The following is a 20,812-nucleotide window of genomic DNA, read 5'->3' on the forward strand; positions in this document are numbered from 1 at the left end:
TTATTGACTTCAGAGAGAGCGAAGGCGAGGGAGAGAGAGAGATAGAAACATCAATGATGAGAGTCATTGATCGAGTCCGCAACCCGGGCATGTGCTCTGACCGGGAATTGAACCCTGATCGCCTGGATCCTAGGTCGACACTCAACCGCTGAGCCACGCCCTGCCGGGCAGGTAGCGACTTTTTAAATGATCTGCTTCTAATTGCTGACTGTTTTTGATGTTCTGAGCACATTATTCTAACTCCCAGCCTTTAGTGATCTAAATGAGAATAATGTAGTTTCATAGCTTGAAGAGCTGGGTGTGGAAAACATGAATAACTATTTAAAACAAGAAAGAACAGCAGATAGGAAATAAGTACCAAGTGATGATTAGGAAAACAGTTGTAACTAATGAGTTTAAATAATGCTCTTACAGGAAAACTGAAGAAACTATCCATCTTGAAGGTGGATCAGAACAGACTAACACAGTTGCCGGAAACAATCGGGGACTGCGAGAGCCTCACTGAATTGGTTCTTACAGAGAACCGACTCCTGGTGAGTGCGGCCTGCGCGGCCGAATGCGTATTTATAGTGTGGTTTATCTGTTATAAAGACTTATTAGGGTAGACTCTACTTATTTGTCATTTGGGCGGACTAAATGGAAATTTCCTTATGTTACATCCAAAAAAGGGACTTGCGAAGCAAATGCCTGCCCCCGAGAGGATTGGTGTTTAACCCGCGTAAGTGAAGAGAGTGGTGTTTCAGCTCCCCCGTCCGAGTGTGAGCCACTGTGGTGCTCACCGTACAGGGACTGAACTGACACCGGGTGGGTCACCATTGAGGGGTGGGGATCAGCCATTGTCGATGGATGTGCTGATGATGCCTCTGCCATGGCGTCCAGCGACCTCCAGAGGAAGCAGCTCTCTCCGGGCCCTTTAGCAAGTGGAAGAGCGGGAGAGAAGGGGGAGACGTGGTGGTGGGCCAGGGAGAGCCTCGGTGGGACTGGGGGAGGAATGCTTTCTTGTGGGGAGCGAGAGAGTGGTACCCGCTGGGCTTTGATCTGTGATCTTGCCCCATCCTGGAACTTACGGGTGGAGGCCACTGTAGGTGTCCAGCGCTTGGACCAAGCTTCCCGTCCCACCTGGGGCAAAGGCCTTGGCATGCGCCACCTGCAGGCGCAGGTCAGCAGGGTGGCAGCAAGTCTCCGTTGCCTTCTCACTTCCTGCTGCCCCCTCTGCCTTCGCCAGCCCACTGTCGATCGCTTCTTCATCTTCTCTTGCTCCTTTCCAGTGGTCCTGTAGCTGCTATTTTTCCTGTCTTCCTCTCTTTGCTGTCTTCATTATGTCGCTTAATTTTTTACCCTACTTTTCCTTCTCCTTGTTCCTCTTTTTCTCCTTTTTTTCTTTCTTTATAAAAGAGTAAGTAATGCTCTTTAGGTGAAAAGAGCAGAAAAAGACAGAGTTGACCAAAGACACAGAATACGTGGGGCACGTGGCAGCGTCTCTCCTCAGGCAGCCAGAGCAGACTCCTCGGGCTGGTGCAGGGAAGTGACCAAACCTTCCTGCCCTAGTTTGTGGTTTTAGGCTTACAAATAGTAATCACAACAATTTAAAAAATGACATTCACCCTCAGATTCCGTGAGAGTGTTGAAGGCCCCCGTGTGGGCCCTGGCCTTGTTCCCGCAGGACCCTGTGCTCCGCACAGCAGCCCACGCAGCCCTCTTTTCCCCTGGGGTGACAGCACCCTGCTCAGCACTCAGATCCCCTGCCCCAACGCTGTGACTTCTGCAGTCGGCCAAACAGTCACATCAGTGTGGTTCTCAGAGACGTAACCAGGGAAGGGGTGAATCTTGAAGATAATTAAATTCTCACTTGAGTTGAAGAGCCTTCATTACCTCTTTACTAGGTGTTTACCTGTTCCAAACAAAAATGCAGAATATTTAAATTCCACATCCCCCAAGTGAAATTCACAAATATCCTATATTCAGTAAAAACTATTACTTCTGTTACTGGATAAGATTATATTCTTCTCGTCTTTGAAAAGATCTGTTGTACTGTGCCATGTCAAAAATATGTGTTGAGTTAATAAAATTTTTTTTTAACAGACCTTACCTAAGAGCATTGGAAAACTTAAGAAGTTGAGCAACTTGAATGCTGACAGAAATAAATTAGTGTCTTTACCAAAAGAGGTATGTGCTTTTTTAAAAAATAGTAAAATAATAATTATAAAGAAATAATAACACAGAAGGGACCGGAAATGTCAAATACTTTTAAAAGACTCACGTAGTGCTTTTTAAAATCATGAACTCTCATCTGTGAGTATAAGATGGTTGGAGGACTCAGATCAAAGAGTGATCATCAGTAACATTGAAGAGAGTAGGTGGGAGAGAGAGATTGACATTTTGGGCTTGGCCTACAGAGAATAGTGCCACCATCGACAGAGATGGGTGATTTGGGAGTTTGGCAGAGGAAGTGGACGACTTTGGGTTTGATTGAATTTAATGTAAAATTGAACTGCCCCTTAAGCCATTGAAATTATAAAAATGGGTCTTGATACATCCCTGTTCCTGGGCAGAGACTGACCCTGGGCAGGGTTCATGCCAGAGGAGTGAATGAGCTCTTCACCAAACCATCTGTGTCATAGATGAAGGCAAGTGGGGAGCTGCAATCAGATTTTTAGGATTTTTCCTTGTCAGTGTTTCAAGCAGGAGAAAAGAGGCAGTCGCTGTCCATTGTGGAGAGGAGCTCTGTGGACTTAGAGGCAGTTAGATTCTGGCAGGGAGGTGAAAATGCCGAGAATGAGAAGGAAGCCCGTAGCATATCAAACATGGAGACGTCTCGTGTGTTGTTTAAAAAGAAGGCTCACAATCTACCAGGAACTAGGGGAACTTGATTGGAGATGGGTAGTGTTGAGCTTGATTTTTTTATTAACAACATTGCCTAAAACTAAGCTTAAGCCACTGGTTTTCCCTTCATCAAATGTTGGTGAGTCACTTCCCTTCCTGAGGGCCTCATATAACAAGGTGTGGGATTGTGTGATACGATCACCGGCCAGGTGCAGTTTCTGTTTCTCTGTTTTGACAGTTTCCAACATCTGTCTTGGAATAATTTCAAAGCTGCCATCTAACCAGCCATAACTTGAGGGCTTCTCATTTTCTGGGGGTGCTTCTCAGGGTGCCTGAACTTGGCCTGATTTCTTCCTTCCTTTCCTCATCTCGGTGCTCTGTCCTCCATGTCCCAGGCTGCTCCCTGGGTTAGACGGCACCCCTGAATGGATGCACGAGGATGTTTATTATAAACATGACCATACTCTGACACATCCTCAGTCTGAACACGGGCATCTAAATAAAACTGTTTCCAGCTGCTTTAAGTCTACATCTCAGCCTAACTGGGACACAAGAGATTCTGCTAATAAAAACATTTGTTTCCAGTCTCTAAGTGATAAACCAAAACACAGAGCTGAACATTATTCTGCACATTAATTTTACTCTTGTGGAATAGCACATGTAGATGTGTAATAGATTAGACACATAAACACATGCACTGAGAAGTAGAAAAGATTTACAACTTTTTTCCTCTCAGTGCCATGTGCTAGACTAGGCACTTTCATGTGTTAACTCACTGAATCCTCACAACAGCTTTGAAGGTCATGGGATTTCCTTATTTCACAGATGAGGAAACTGACGCCAACAAAGATCTTTCCGTACTAGGGCTTAGGTAGCTAGGGGTGCGTAGAACTGGCTGCAAAGATGTGTCTCCCGACAGCCAGCTCATGGCTCTTTCACTGGCGGGTAACAGCTTGGCCACTCAGCTAACACTGATTCAGCCCAGCCTTTTCATCTGTGTGACCCTGAGATGTGGCAGGACCTTAATTTGATAAAGAAAGGTCAACTTTTCTTTAGTTTGGACATTTTAGAAAATTAATGCATTTTAGAAATATTTCAAGGTAATGCTGAAGAGAGCACTTTTAAGTATCATGTTAATCCCCAATCTCACCTCCAGCCCCCAACTTCCCACTCCCTCTCTTTTGATTCTCTCTTTCAAAGGAACACATTCTAGACAGAGCTTTAGAATTTTATTTTTGTAAGACTATCGGCATCCTTTTAACCTCAGTCCTCTGTTCACTTTAAGAGAATGAAACTTGTACTACGTGTTTCCTTTTAGAGGGTTATGCCTAGTGCCTGCTGTGTGTCTGCATAAATTTACTAGAAACAGCTTTTCATGATTTGAAAAGTGAAAGTATTTCTAGCTTCAAAGCATTTTATTAAGCTATCATGTTTTATCTACTTTCTCAGAAATCATTATTGGTTTTCTGGCATCTGGAGTGTGATGCAGGAATGAAGTCTATGCCTATTCCTTCAGCCGCCAGATACAGCAGAGAATGTTTCGGCTTTTAGGAGCTGGATCTTTTCTAGCACACCTTCGCTGCTGCTCACACACTCAGCTCCCAGAGTCGGAGGCGCACTGAGCATGTGTCTCCAGTTCTGCTGCGGGTCACAGCTTGGTAACCAGCAGAAGTGGTTGAGTGCTTGCCTCTGACCATTGGGGCTGAGCAGCCAAGCCACTGAGGGCCTCCTGACCTCAAATTGCGTCATGTTGGTCTGGGCTGCACATCATGCCATGAGTCTTTGTGCATCCGTGTGCTAGGCCCTGTGGCCCTGTGTGCGAGTGTGCATGTGGCAGGGTGATGGTGGGGCTTACGCCCAGCGACCATGTATGTGTACTCACTCTGTCTCCAAACTTGATGGCGTTTTATCAACTCCTTCACTTTCCTGATTGGATTCTTTTCTTTCAAAACTTTGTTACTTTCTTTTGAACAATTAAGTTGCCTGCATGACATATCTAAACAGAAATGCTGACCACTTCAGTTTATATGCCCCAAATCCTTAGTTGTATTAACTGCCATTGGTCTGCTGTGCTTTGTAGTTCTTCCTAGGTTTTGTCTTTTTTTAAAAAATTTGATTGTTTTGTTTATTGTCGGTTTTATAGCACAGCTTCTTAGCCTATAGCAGCATTTATTTGCTTTTTTTTTTTTCCCAAATGGTTGAGGGGGAAATATTTGTACTGTGTGGATCACAATAATAGATTGTTTGTGTTTTGTGGTGTTATTTGTAGTAAACATTTGCAAATCAATGAATGTCTCTTGTTTTCTTAATTGTTAGCTGCTTGGAAATTTAGAAAAGTCAGGTAAACTTGTTATCTTGTAAGTATTGTTCAGACCACAGTTGCATCTCTCCCTTCCATTTGCTTCATACCTGCATGAATATTCAAGTCTGCTCACTGCTCTGTGTGTACTTCATTGTAAACGATTGGACGTTTTCCCCTGAAACTCAGTTTTTTTTAATAACTGCATGGCCTGGAACCTTATTTGTTATGTCAGATTTGTTCAGATTATTTTCTCTGGAGAGAATGCTTCTCTGTGAATTACATTTTAAGTTGTTCAGAAACTCTCCAAGGCATAACTTGGCAGCTGTCTGTCTTCACTAAAGCCCAGTTTGTTGGCACCATTCCATCTCCAGTGGGAAGGCTGGATTGGCTTTGTTTGCTACATGTGGCATGCTTCTGATTTTTCAAGCAACTTATTTGTATCTTTTGTTTCTCATCCTGTTGCTTAAGTATGTATGCTTCTGGGAAAAGGAGGTTCCCTAAAACTCTCATACTTTTGGTAGAGGGAAGAATGAAAGAGAAGAGACTGTGTTGTTGTATGATTTGTGGATAGGCAGGGAGTTGGCAGTATGTGTGTGATCATGGGCATGATGAAAGACAGCCAGTAACTTCATAATATTCCCCAAACAAATCTTAACTTTAAATAGCCTGGACCATAAAGAGTTTCTGGCTGGAAGAAATTGATATTTCCAAGTTTAGACCCCAGTCTTTTCCTGTATTAAGTTAAAATAGTAGTGACCCTAAATACATCACACCTGTCCAGTCAAATGAGGCAGGTAGGATTTGCAGATCATTTATCAAAGCTTTCTTTATCAGGCAATCTGTCAACATTAATTATCCATAAATATTATGGTGATATTCAGAAATGTCTGTGGTAGTCAAGTATTCATTTTGTAGATAGCTTTCTTCCTTCTTATTGTTACAATTTACAATTATTTTAGTGAATAATTTAGAATATTCCCATCATATTCGAAATGATTTATTGATGAATGAAAGGTAATATAAAACCTAAAAGACTAGAATAAAATATAGTTGACCATTGGATTTCAAGATGGAGAAAGCACTCCTAAAACTTGAAAAAGGAAATAAGTCACAAACAATTGATGGATTTTTCTATATAAAAATTAGGTTTCTGATCTTTAAGAAGGTACTGACAGCCTGGAGGCAGGGGGATGTTTACAGCATTACAAATGAATGAGGTCTCTCCTACTCTATTAGAAATTCTTTCATATCATTGAGAAAAAGATCTTCCCACTATAAACAAGTGGACAAAAATGAGAGCAAAGAGCCCTCTCCCTCACAAGAATCAGTAAGTGATTCATAGAAGAAAAAATAGAAATGGCTATAAATGTGAAAAAATTTTAGCGTCATCAGTATTCACAGAAATGTTAATGCATTTTCACCTATCAGATTTTCAAGGTTAAAAAAATGATCATGATACCAAATTTTGGCAAGGCTACAGGAAAGTGCATGTTATCTAGGAAGTATAAATTATTATGGTTTCTCTAGTGGGGAATATGATATTATTAAAAACTTGAAAAGTGTACATACCCTTTGATTCTGCAATTCCACTTCTAGGACTTTTATCCTAGGAAAACAATGATGGATATACACAAAGAATGATGCACAATAATATTTCTCACAGTACATGTAAGAGTAGCTGACATGTTGCAGGCACCATGCCCAGCATGTACAGGGGCAGCTAACATGTGCCAGGCACCATGCTGAGCATGTACAGGGGCAGCTGACATGTTGTAGGCACCATGCCAAGCATGTACAGGGGCAGCTAACATGTGCCAGGCACCATGCTGAGCATGTACAGGGGTAGCTAACATGTGCCAGGCACCATGCCGAGCATGTGCAGGGGCAGCTAACATGTGCCAGGCACCATGCCGAGCATGTGCAGGGGTAGCTAACATGTGCCAGGCACCATGCCGAGCATGTGCAGGGGCAGCTAACATGTGCCAGGCACCATGCCGAGCATGTGCAGGGGTAGCTAACATGTGCCAGGCACCATGCTGAGCATGTACAGGGGCAACTGACATGTTGCAGGCACCATGCCGAGCATATACAGGGGCAACTAACATGTGCCAGGCACTGTCAGCTTTCATGCTTATTCTTGTCTTATTTTCATAACAGTTCTTTGAGGCATAGGTAAATCTTTATCAATATCTGACAAGTTGTGAAACAGAGGGGTTAACTAATTTGCCCAAGATCATACAACAAGAATTGGAAGCACTAACTAGCAGTGTCTAATATCGGCGATTTGTTAAGTAATCTGAGGTATATTTGTAGAATGAGATAATTGTGTCGTCAATAAAAATCTTTTTAGAAATATAATGACATGAGCAACCATTCTTGATGTCATATGGAAACAAAGGTGCTGAAGGTCATAGTGTTGGTCCTGATTTTGTTGAAGTGTATGTGTATAATCAATTGCATGGCAATAATACTGACGGATTGTACCTCAAATTGTTAAATACTGATTATCCCTTTGTGGTAGGATCTGACTTCAGTTGTTTTCTCATTGTTGGTGTATGCATGTGTGTGTGTGTGTATAAGGTTTTTATTTTTCAGTCAGCATAAGTTACTTTCTTATGGTTAGGAAAGAAGAACCTCATAGCTATTAGTGGATATATTTGGGACAATTCAGAGTCCCAGCGCGGTTTCCAAAATATTTATGAAGTAGGGGACACTTGAGTTATATGCCACAGATGATGATAGAAAAGGCAAAAAAATAGTCTTTGGTTTCTAAAATTACACATCATAATATTTCTGTTCAAATTGTATTTTGACCAGATTTTGCGTATTGTACATTTTCCTTTTTGCCAATGAAATGTGGGTTCAGTTCTGTTACAAATAATATCGAAAGGAAGTTACTGAAGGGAATGAAAGCTCCTTTGTACTTAAGCCAGGCGTTCACAAAGTGGGATATGGGCAGACAAAGGTAGGCTTTCTGTTGGAATCACTGAAACTGTCTGATTATCTTCTCTAGAGTAATGTAACCTGCAGGCAATTAATACTCAGTGAAAGTTGACCTGACTAAAGGTTTGCTTAATGGCCTGCAGGTCCCATCTCCTTGAGATGGATTAGATCAGTGACAGACAGGTAAGGACAGTATCATTTTGACTCGACACAAAACAGCTCAACTAGGATTCTCAGAGGATCCAAGTCCAACCTCTTGGATTCTGGGAAGGTGCTATTATGTGGTTTAAGGGAGGTTTAAAAATACCAGCTTCCTACATGACTGGTAATAAGTTATTTCAGCAGTGACTCTGCGTCCCAGAATTTCTAAGTGATATAGGCATGTTATCCCGATGGCCACTTTAAGGAACCTGTAAACTCTGCTTCCTGAACGCCAAAGAGAAAGCAAAAATGCGTATGCTTGATATGTATAATGTCCTACTGAACTCATGCCAACTCTTCACTAGTATTGACACAAAATGTCATTGTGATATATTGTCAGGGAGATGGTTTTTTAAGAAGTTCAGGGGGATTCAGGGAAGAGCTCACCAGCATCAGCACAGTTCCAGCCAACGTAGTAGGCACTCAAGTAAGTGGTGATTGAACTTTTCCTTTGGATATGGAATTTTCACTTTGTAAAACAATAGCTACCACATTTCTTTGGCGGCAGCAGTAGACAGGTTCTGTGATAGGTGCTAAATTATATTTGCGGTTTCATTTAATTTAATCCTTATTGTTACTTTTGGTTAAAGTAGTATATTCAAACCCACAATACACGATGAAGCCTGAATTCTCACCCAGGTCTGTGTGATCTCAAAGCATGAGCTCCCTCCAGTGCACTGCATTCCTGTGCTGTCTATAAAGGACTGTGTCTTTTAGTTATGGTTTTGACTGCTTAGTAACCTTTCCTAAAAGCCAGAGGTTCGCGCCATCCCTTCCTGGCTGGTTTGGAAAACAGGCTCTGTTTTCGTGAGTGTTTGCCCGGGACAGCGTGTGCCCTTGGCGAATGATGAAAGCCTCCCTAGCATTCTGCAACCACACTCTGCTCTTTGTTGGCATTGTTTTCCAAAAACCACAGACAATAGAGATCAGGAGGTCGCCTGCCTTACCCACTAAGAGTGCCTAGGAGGTTCTTGAATACAATTGCTTTCCACCCTTTGACATCTCTAATGTGTGTGAGATTAGAGAGGGAGAGGAAAAAGAAAAAAAAAGAGATTATAAACAGTAGACAGCTCACATCCTCCATTGGGAACTCACCTTCCCCCCAAATGTTTAAACAGTGTTCACTTGTCCAGAATTTGTATTGCTCCTACAACTTTTAGAGCCCTCTCTGATCAATTAATTAGTTAATTAATTTAATTAACTTTTTTGCATATATAGTATATGTCCATGATACAAGTTGAAAGTGTTCACAAGGTATAGTAGCAGGGCCTCTAAAACAGTGTGCTGCAGGTGGCTGGGACAGTGCACAGCTCCATGACAAAGTGCCACAAATCACAATCTAGTCTTGTTTCTATACACCCTCCAGGAACTTCCTGTCCCGTCAGGATGGTCATGAATGAGAAGAACTGATGTTATCTGCTTTGCTTTGCTTTGCCTCCCTGGAGGATGATGGTAGGGCTGAGGGGTGTCAGCCTCAGCCATGTGCTCATCTGCAAGGCCTCCCTTATGGCTCACAGTCCCCCTACTGAGCCCCGACCCTAGTGCAGATGCCCCTCCACATGAAGTGGGGTTGGGGGAAGTCCCCTCCGTGAGCACCTTGAGTGTTCCTTCCCATGCATAGATTTTTGTTGGGATCATCTGAATTTATCAGAGAATCTAATCATGTGGATCCTCAAAAGATTCAGGGTTTTGATTTTTTTCCTTCCATGATATTTCTGGGCACCCAAGTGAAGCTGAGAATTGCCTTCGTCAAAGGAGGGAAGAGTGCCTGGCCCCACAAAAGATCCCTGTAGGACAGGATATTGGGCCCTATATTTATAAAGTATGAGAGGCCACTTAAGTGATTCTTATTAGAAAAAATTGCTACACATAGCCACAGATAATAACTTTAAGTAGCAGCCTTTTACTGGTAAGTAAATTAATGAATATAAGTGTATAAACATACCTAAATGAGAAATGTTAGTAGATGGATAGTCTTCACAGGTGAGAAGATAGGATGGGCACTAAACTTGCCAAGCACCCTCATTATATATAAATGTGCAAATTAAACAGTAGCTCAGTCAAAGAATCTGTCAGAGGGTTTGTATAGATAATAAATATGGAAGAAATGTAGAGAGCAATGTATCAATGTGGACCAGCTGATCCTGGGAAGACACTATGGAGTAGAGGATGTTCAGCTTATTTTGGATGATTGGTAAGATTTAGACAAAAGGAAGGGCGTTAGACTCTATAAAAAGCAGCTGAACCAAAAATACAAGGTGTATCGTAGAGGACAGTGAATAAACCAGTTTTGCTGGGATGGGAAATGTGAGCACTGAGAAACAAAGGGGACGGCCTGAAGACGTTTCTGCATATCTGGGTGTTTTCCAGGTGACCAGGGATAAATGTTAGTCCATGTTGTCTTAGGTTTATTTTTTCTTTATATCCACTGTGGTTAAATACCTTGGTTAAAGATATTATTTCAAAATATATTGACTCCAAAAGGAAGACATAATAAGATTGTTCATGAAGGTAATTATATAGCTACTTCTGAAGTGGGCATTCTGCTCTTTCAGATATGTGCATATACTAAACACATACATAAATAGAAAAAGTCAAAAGGTAGACTCAGACACCATTGAAGATCCAATCAAGTCTTTGCCCCTCCTCAAGAGGAGTCTCTGGAGTATTTTTCCACATGTCAGACATCAATAGGTCCCTTCACACGCCTTTTGTAGCCATTGCTCTTAGGAGAGTGGGCACAGGAAGAATGTGGTAGTGTGGAGTCCTGCAGAATATGTGTCTAGGATCAAGCTCTTTTCTCACCCCCTTGGTGCAGCTTTCCTGACAGTACAGACTGCAGCCAGTTTGTCCAAGAGAATCATTGAATTCTTTTGTGTTTTTGTTCTTCATTGAGGACCAGACCTATATGAAGCTCAGTTACCTTTGAACTGCTTACTTGAAAAAAAAGGAAATGATAGTCAAATTTGGTATGGATGTAGATACTGAATATGCTTTCACGTGACAGCAGGTCATAGCTGGGGAGATTAATGTAGATATTTAACAAATTCACTATCGGCTAAAACATTGTTGATTTTGTATTGGTCAAAGGAAGAGGAATTTACCAAATTAAGTTGTGAATGGAAGCTATTAAAAGTTGTATGGTGGAAATTAATGTACTGTATCATCTATCAGATGACCCCCCCTTTTTTAAATAAACTGAAACACTGAGAACCCTGAAGTTAATGTAATGGACAGGTCTTCAAAGGTAGGTGTGTGTGTGTGCTCACGTGCAATCTTTGCCCTAACTTTTGAAACCTAGAATTACTACACCTCCATGTGACCAAATAATATTTGTCTGGACCTATGTGCTTGGTTAACGTATTTAAAAGATGCAGTTGCATTAGATAGCAGTGGGAGATGACTTCTTTCCAGAGTGAAATTTTTGGACTCTGTTGTTTATTTTCTTGATTTAATTTAGAACATGTGTTTAATGTTATGCAGAGATTTTTATAAACATGCTGGACTACTCAGTGTTTTGTGTGATTTAAATTAAGCATAGTTGGTCATTAGAGACTAAAACCATGTGGTATAATTTTATGCCTCCTTTTCATGCCATTTGATACACAGGCCCACCACCATTTCCCCAAAAAACACCCTGGAAACAAGTTGTATTTTCTCCCTGTTGCAGATCGGTGGGTGCTGCAGCCTCACTGTGTTCTGCATGCGTGACAACAAATTAACTTGGATCCCTTCCGAGGTGTCGCAGGCCACAGAGCTGCACGTCCTGGATGTGGCAGGGAACAGGTAAGCATGTTCTGTTTGCTTTGCTTGAGAAAGAAACAGGTGTCCACCTACCCCAGCCTTTGCTGTGCATCTTGGCGGTCTTGTCTCGCTCCGTCTGATGGAATATATACCAATTAGTTGAACGACCCAGGCCCAGGAAGTTCTCAGTGGAGGTGCTGGAGCGACTGAGCCGGGCAGAGTAGAGACGGTCAGGGACAGCCTGAGCGCGGGGTGCTTCCCTGTTTAAGTGGACGCTCTGTAGACGTGCCCCCAGAGCAGCAGTGCAGTGATACAAGGGAAGGAGCATTGCCAGGAACTGAGAGACGTAGGCTTCACCTCAGCTTTTGTTCATCAGCATGGGCCTCATAGTTTCCTCATCTGAAAAATGAGCTTGAATGAGTTGGAACTACATTTGTACCAGGGGTCTTGACATGCTCTGCTGGTGCCTCTGAACCTGCTGAAATTATAAACAAGCTTGCATCCAGAGACACTTTTCTGGTGAGAGGATCCACAGCTGATGTCAGAATTGCCAAGTGATTCATAATCTAAAAAAAAGTGAGGAGCCACCAGACTGGCATCCGTAAGATCACAGCAGCAACATTTCTCATGTGCAGGGTCAGAGGTCACGTTAGACTACTCACCAGTTTCTGGAATGTATCTTCTCTTCACTTTGTAGAACATTGATGTGTTTCAGCCGCTGTGAACTAATTTCATCACCTCACATGTCATCTGCACACTTGCTTCCCCTGGAGCCTGCATAAGCTGCCCTGACTAGCTGGGGCCCTCTTCTCTGTTTCCCGGCTTTTATTTTTCATTGCTTATGCTTTATTTACTCCAGAAAGCATTCCTCTACTGCATGTTTAATTACCCCTGACACAGCACTGATCATCACCTGTTTGCATGTATGTAACCCTCCTAACCTAAAGTTACCTGAAGGTGGATGTGTCCCTGTATTCTTTGTCTCCTCACAGTACCTGTCACATAGTATGCACCTGGGGAAATGTTACACCTGTTAGTTTTGCAGCATGACTGTCAGGCCACTTTAAAATGTCTTGTATCACAGGCTTCTCTGCCAAGAGGAATTAAAAAATGCTTTTGAGTGTTATGCAGTTAGGTAGGAGAGGAAGTGCAGAACCAGGGGAGGTGGTCCACAGTGTCTGGGAGATTGAGTCCTACGTGCTGAAGTTGGTCACTTAGGCTCAACCTCCATTTTTCATTCTTGCTAATGGACTGTAGACAGCAGTGCTGAGTAACCAGCGCTCAGCAGGAAACTGGGGATGAGGCGTGGGCTTCAGGAATGCTCACCCTTGTAGAGTTAATGCTTTCAAGACATCCTGATAGATTCTTAAGACCACTAGCTGGTGACTGAAAACTCAGGATTCATTTGAGCTGGATGTTGCATTTCTGTTGGACTTCAGCCTAACATGTGATTTATCAATTGAGAAGGGTGGTTTCCTGACCTCTCGCCTCTAGCAGTAGAAGCTCAGTGACTCCCAGCCTCCCCTAGTTCTTGCCACACTGGTGAGTGTGGATTTGCATCCCTAATTCTTGGGTGGAAAGATGGCTGTGATGCCTAAGAACTGGTTTTTACATGAGTGAAAGCTCCATTCTCCAGTTCTCAGAAGAAGGGAAAGTTAAATTTTTATTATGCTTGGCTGGGGTGGAGAAAAGCCAGTTAAAAAGTCGAATTATGTAGCTGTCATCTGAGTCACTTAAGTGTGCCACTTAGTCCATGTATATATAGATTAATAACCAAATTTTAAGCCTATTAAAATATTTAATTACTACTTATTTTAAAGTATCAGTGTAGAAACTAATAATAAAAAGGACTGCCACATCAGCTTTTTAGCTTGCAGAGTTGTCACACCATGGGAAATCATACTCAGTGTGAGAGAGGTCCCTGCCTTTTCTCTCAGGCATATAAAAACAGCAGACAGTGCAAGGAGACTACATCTTAGTTTCCAAAAGCTTACTTTGATAAATTTGATACAGTAAGTCACAGCAAGGATAACTATAAAATGCCACTTGGAAACTAAACGTCAAACCTTCTGGTACAGTAATGGAGCAGGTGTCTTGTGTCATCCAGCTCCAGGGGCACAGAATATACGTTTCTTTATTTCTTAGACTCTCTCCCATAGGAATGTCCACTAGACACACAGAATTGGGTATGTGAGGGTCTTCCTGCGTTATTAGTAGTACCAAGTACTAACAATACCTGTCAATGGGGAAATTGTTTACACCTTCAAATTTCATAATAAAAAAATTAATTTAAAAATATTAAAAGATATCACCTCACAACTGTTAGCATGGCTATTATGAAAAAGACAAATAACAAGGATGTGGAGAAAAGAGAATTCTTGTGCACAGTTGGTGGGAATGTAAACTTGTGCAGCCACTGTGGAAAACAGTACAGAGGGTCCTCAAGAACTTAAATTTAGACCTACTATTAGATAGATCCAGGGATCCCACTTCTGGGTATATATCCAAAGGAAATGAAAACAGGATCTCAAAGAGGTATCTGGACTCCCATGTTCACTGTAGCATTATTCATATTATGATCGCCAGGATATGGCTAAGAATCTACCAGTAGAGTGTGTGTGTGTTTGTGTAAAATACATATCTATATAATGGAATATTATTCAGCCACGAGAAAGAAGGAAATTCTGCCATTTATAACAACATGGATGGACCTTGAGGGCATGAAATAAGTCAGATGGAGAAAGACAAATATTGTATGATCTCACTTACATGTGGGATTTAAAAAAGTTGAACTTTTTGAAACAGAGTAGAATGTGGTTGCCGGGGGCTGGGGTGGTGGTGCAGGAAATGGGGAGATTTTGGTTAAAGGGTGCAAACTTCCAGTTATAAGATGAGTAAGTTCTGGGGATCTAATGTGCAGCATGGTGACTATAGGTAACAGTACTGTATTATATACTTGAAAGTTGCTAAGAGAGAAGATCTTAAGTGTTTTTAACACACATACACACACACACAGTGGTAATTATGTGAGGTAATGGAGGTGTTAACTAAGCTTACTGTGGCAGTCATTTCACAGTATATAAATGTATCAAATCATGTTGTACACCTTAAACTTACATAAGGTTATATGTCAATTATATCTTAATGAAGCTGGGAAAAATAAAAAAAAATATTAAAAGACAAAGCACAATACAGCAGCTATGTTATAAAATACTAAGCAACTCAAGAATGAGATGTTTCTCTGCAATGACACAGGCGGCCCATGGTACTGATAACTAGAGCAAGTGTACGTAGTGTTCTTATTTTTGTTCATGTTTTTAAAATACTTATCTGTGCAGTACACCAAAATATTAATAGTAGTTCCCCTAGAGGAAGGGTGGAGACATGGGGTTACAGGGGGCTTTCACTTTAGATATTTTGGTACTGTTTAATTTTTTTCACTGATTATGTTCTCTCTGTATATCTTCAAACATTTCTGAAAACTTTGTTTAAAACTAAGAGTTCTAGTAGGAAGTAGCAAAAAGCTGAACATTTAATTGTAAGAGGTATGCAGTCATCAGGGAAGTGAGTATTACATTAATCAGTAGACCGTGTTTAGCTCTTAAATACATTTGACAGGCAGTTGCTGTAGTAGTGAGGTGGGGAAGGTCACGTCAGGCTAGGCTGGCCGCGGGCGTAACTGGAAATGAGAGCTCTGGGCTTTGCTTATTTGTCTGCTTTTGTCCTTGTACCACTGGTGTAAATCCTGTGGGCCTTTTATTCCAGGGCGGGGGGGGGGGGGTCCTAAATAGAACATGGAGATATGTACAATGGAGTGATGGTTTCTTGTGTTGATTTTGTAGTGTACAGATGGTTCCAGAATAAACCAAAAATGTATTATTAACTCGTCTGGAAAGCAGGGATATATAGCATCTATTTATCTATTTTCTACTTGTGTCTGGGATGGTTCGCCCAAGAGAAACAGAGGAGTATGTGTGTCTTTTCCCCGAGGCCACAGAGAGTCAGTGAGAGGGTCTGCCCAGCCCAGAGTATGTGTGCAGACAGGGCTGGAAACAGGGCCTTCTTTTCTCTTTGACATCACAGGACACCTCTGTCCACAAGACACTGTGAACAGGCTCATGTCTTGTGTGGGCTCCGTCAGCAACAGGCATATTAAAGCTGGCACTTGGATTCTTTGCAGGAAAACTGGCATTTCAGACAACGAATAGATCTTACGTGGCTTGGTTGAACGTGGTTATAAGATCTGTTGTTGTAGAGTCCAGTAACCTATTTTAGCTTTTACCATAAGATTTTGTCATCCTTGGAAGCTGTTGTTATTGATGCTCCGTTTGGCCTTTTATTTATACCTTTGCTTTGGCATTTAGCTAGGAAGCCAATTGTTAGTCTGAGAAGGTACGATGACCGTGTCTGAGTATCTGTGTTTTGTGCCGGTTTTCAAATCTTTATTTTCTTTTGTTCTCAATATTAGCTTAACTCCTTTTAAAAATAAATAGGAACAAACTTTCAAAGAAATGATCCTTTTGCTCAATAAAATGAAAAAGAGTTTAATGTACTTTAAGCTTTCATAGTGTATCAGGATACTCTTTTTAAAAATCACTGGCACAGTGCCTGGCAAATCATGTCTATGTCTTTACCTCCCTTGCCTGTGAGTGTGCCACGACTTCGGGCAGTGTATTTCTCCCTTCGGGCAAAGGCAGAAATACGTTGTTGTATAAGCATGAGCGACTTCACTTTCCTTTCCCTCGAAGAAGCAATTCCTAGAACAAGGAAAAGTGGAGCTGGGACTCTGCTGTCCCCTCCGGGCATCCTTCTCATGGTCTGAGCATATGTTTCACTGCACTGGGTGGGTCCTGGGATTTAAAAATACATACTTCTTATCTAGTTTGGTGCTCATGAGTGAAATACTATAGTGTGTGATGCATAGAGACTTTTCAAGGGTACTTAACATACGCAATTCTCGCAGATGCATTGACTTCAGAACCTAAGCCCCATGTAGATACAGTTCCACTGTGCTTTCTACCCAGGACATCTGAGTGGGACATGTCCATCTTCACTGGACTCACCGTGAGGAAAAGAAGATATTTTCTCCTGTCCATAATTCTTACATTGGAAATCTTTGAAAAGCATATTAATTGTTCTTATGAAAAGTTTGTTGACAATGCATTTGTTAATATTCTCTATGCATTCTTTGATAAGTTTTTACTTCATTTGTTAAAGGAGCTTACACAGTTTGTGCTTACATTCTCCTTAGATTAGTTTTATATTATCGGAGTACAACTTCTCTTCATATCTCTACAAAATGTTCTAGTTTATTTCCCGTAAGTCTGTCAATTCAAATGGGTATACAGGCAGACCTCGGAGGTAATTGTGGGTTCGGATCCAGACCACCTCAATAACGTGAGTATTGCAATGAAGCGAGTGTAATCTTTTTGCTGGTAGAGGGCCTTGCCTTCAATTTGTAAAAAACACAACATCTGTGAAGGCCAATAAAGTGAAGCGCAGTAAAACAAGCAGTGTCTAGTAATGCAGCATTAATCTGTTGGTAAGATGTATAGGTCGATCTCCCCCATACAATTTTATAAAAGAAAGAAGCCCAGGAATACATGCTGTCTTATCATTCTTCATGGGATTAAATTTCTCTTACGAGTATGTGCCTCATATAGTAGTTAGCAGAATGTGATTAGCTTATGAAGTCACTTCTAAGACTGATCCATAATTTAATATGTGGAGCCATCCTTAGAGTGAAAATACTTGATCAGATAAATCCTTTAAACCTTGAATTTCTGGTATCAGCGTGGGTTTTCACAGTGAATTAGTAACTTGTATAAAGCATTGGTTTTCACTAAGCAGCATATTCACCCTTGGTACTGTTAGCATTTGGGGCCAGGTAATTCTGTTATGGGGCTGTCCTGTGCATTGTAGGATGTTTAGCAACATCCCCGGCCTGCACCCACTAGATGCCATAGCACCCTCCAAAACGTCTACAGATATGGCCAGAGATTCCCTAGGGGCACAACCACGCCTGGCTGGGAACCGCTGTGCTAAGGTAACCTGGCAAGTACCAAGCGCTGGCTTCTGGTGTTCTTTACTGAGTAGATCTGACTGGTCGCAGCCAAGCTGTGAAATATTTGTGCAAACATAAACATGAAACTAATCTTCAGGTGTCACATTATAATTTTAAAAGTGCTTTATAAATATTCTATCTCATTCGAAACTGAAACAATCTGATGTGGACGTTAATTATCACGTTGGAGTCTGAGAAGTGGGAGGGTTTAGAAACAGGAAGATAAAAGTTTAGGATGGAATACCTAAAATAATCTCCCTAGAGAAAACAAATGGAGTACATGAAAAAAAAAATTAACCTTTATTTTAACTGCAACTTAAATTCTTCAGCACCTCAGGCATCTCCTTCCCCCATCCTGATTTCCCAGGGGCTACGGGAAACAGGTAACCCCAGAAGCTCACCCCAGCCCCATGAGGTGGCGACGGTGTTGCCATTGACTGCGTAAGAGCTCCACTTCCACAGTTGCACTGGCTGTTTTTCTCTTTGAATTGAAACCTCCTAGTACAGGGTTGAAGAAAGTTCTGTCAGTTCCTCATTTCTGCTCTATGGCCTAGCAGTGCTGCTGAGGAGGTGATAGCAGAGCGGGGAAGCTGTTAGCGCCGAGTCTACTTGCAAAGAGTAAATCAAGTATCTTGTTATAAACATAACGTCTTTCTAGAGGGTGGACCCAATCCTAGGTGGTGGTTTTCATTTTTTTCTGTTTTTATTGACAGAAATTGATTTGATTACAGCATCTGAGACGCCGATGTCTTCTTTTGTTTCAAATTAGGTTGTTGCATCTGCCCTTGTCTCTGATGTCCTTGAAGTTGAAAGCTTTGTGGTTATCTGACAACCAGTCCCAGCCCCTACTCACGTTCCAGACGGACATAGACCTCACCACAGGGGAGAAGATTTTAACCTGTGTCTTACTTCCTCAGCTGCCTTCTGAACCTACTTGCCAAGGTGAATTGAAGGACCGTATCATTTGGCTACAAGAATTAGTAGGAGTTACCATCTCACCATAAGACCTTTTCCTCTTACATGTGACTGTATTTTATCCAATTCTGCCCCTAGAGCCTGTCCAGGTGAGGCCACTGTGTGTCAGGTGAGGTCATTATAGGTCTTCTCTGGCAAGGTCCCCTGCGTCTTTGCAGAAAAAGTACCACTCACACCTATTATCGTGTCGAATTCCTTAAACACCCTTTTTCTTGGTTTTGAATGATAGCTAAGGATGAAAATACAAATACCCCTAAAAGAGGTAACAGTCACTTAAAATCTAAACTGATGGTTTGGAGGATTAGTAGTGAACTCCACTGGAAAATTTTTTAAGCCAGTGATTTGTTTTGAGTCATTGTACCTTTGTTTTGTAAATTATGTGTGGTTTTAAAAAATATTCACACTGACATCAAATTTGCTATTATAAATCCTTTGCTGAGGGCTGGTTTTGATTGAAGAGAACCAGAGTGCCCTGGGGGAGCCAGAGTCCCCTGAGTGGAAGGGCCCCACAGCTGCCTTGTCAGTCTCCCCTTTGTGATATGTTTTTATTGATTTTAGAGAGGAAGGGAGCAGGAGAGAGAGAGAAACATCGATCGGTTGCCATATGCACCCTGACTGGGGATCAAACTCGCAACCTGGGTATGTGCCCTGACCACGAATCGAACCCATGACCCTTTGGTGCATAGGACACCTCTCAACCAAGTGAGCCACACCAGCCAGGGCCCTTTTCTTTTTAATTTTTTACATTACCACATAGCGGTTGCCAGTCACAGGAACCCTGCTGATGTGTCTTTGCTGAGCTCCCTGCTGATGATGTGTCTTTGTGATGACAGAGAACTTGTCTCGCTGTGGTGCCCTGGAGAACTTGGTGAGTGATGTCTCCGATGAGGCCTGGAACGAGTGCACAGTGAACAGAATCAGTGCAATCCGATTTCTGGAAGATGAAAAAGATGAAGATGACAATGAAACGGTATGGAAATGGAGATTCTTGGCCTCCATGGAAGTTCAAAATTTAAAAGACTTCCAACATTAATAATGGCACCTAATAAGGATTTCTTGTATTTTCAGCTAGTGTGTTTTCTGTTTTGCTTTTAGCATTTTAGAATTTTTAGAAGACAGAACTAAGTACTTCTAGGTACGGATTCACCAAATGTGTTTAGGGCAAAAAGAACTTTTGTGCTTTTAGTTTGACTAGTTCATGGTGCCTCTTTTTCTTTATTTGTGATAGCTTCCCCTCCCACCCCCACTGTTTTCTTAAAATTCATTTTTCTTTTTTGTTCTTCTTTGTTGTTTAAGTCTCTTCCCGCCTTCCACTCCCATTTATGACTGTATCGCGTTGACTCCATTCGCGTTTCCTGGTGGGGCACTTGCCTTCTGCCGGACTGGACTCCCCTCGCTTTCCCACGCCCCCTTTCTGCTCTTCACCGTTGTGCAGAATGCTCCTGACCTGAGTTAGACCCCTGAACGAGTTCTCAGTCAGGAGTCAGGAATAGGTTTGAATGTACCCTCAGCCTCACTTTCCTCCACACCGGAAAGTGTGTCGCAGCCACCAGTGCCTCCGGGAGTCAGCAACAACTCGACCTCCTCCTACAAGCTGACTTTGGCTCTTGAAGTCCTCGCTAATTGAGATTTTCATAAGCAGAGTTTCGAGGGAGTCTCCTCAGCCCTCAAAACAAAGGGTGGCGTTTAAATTATCTGCTAGCGTCTGCAGAGTGCAAAATAGGAATTAGGCAGGACAGAAAAACCTCAATATTAATGAC

General features: G+C 41.9%; 1 protein-coding gene across 1 annotated transcript in view; it reads left to right on the forward strand.

Moving 5' to 3' along the window:
* Positions 1-20,812, forward strand: part of LRRC1 (leucine rich repeat containing 1) — a 120,598-nt gene that overhangs the window by 97,538 nt on the left and 2,248 nt on the right. The window contains exons 9-13 of the mRNA XM_016198040.2: positions 415-533; positions 2,083-2,166; positions 11,940-12,055; positions 18,847-19,019; positions 19,886-20,022. Of these exons, the coding sequence (XP_016053526.2) occupies positions 415-533; positions 2,083-2,166; positions 11,940-12,055; positions 18,847-19,019; positions 19,886-20,022 (629 nt within the window). The remainder of the gene's footprint in view (positions 1-414; positions 534-2,082; positions 2,167-11,939; positions 12,056-18,846; positions 19,020-19,885; positions 20,023-20,812) is intronic.

Source organism: Miniopterus natalensis, chromosome 5, assembly GCF_054644295.1.
Source record: "Miniopterus natalensis isolate mMinNat1 chromosome 5, mMinNat1.hap1, whole genome shotgun sequence".
Classification (NCBI taxonomy): domain Eukaryota; kingdom Metazoa; phylum Chordata; class Mammalia; order Chiroptera; family Miniopteridae; genus Miniopterus; species Miniopterus natalensis.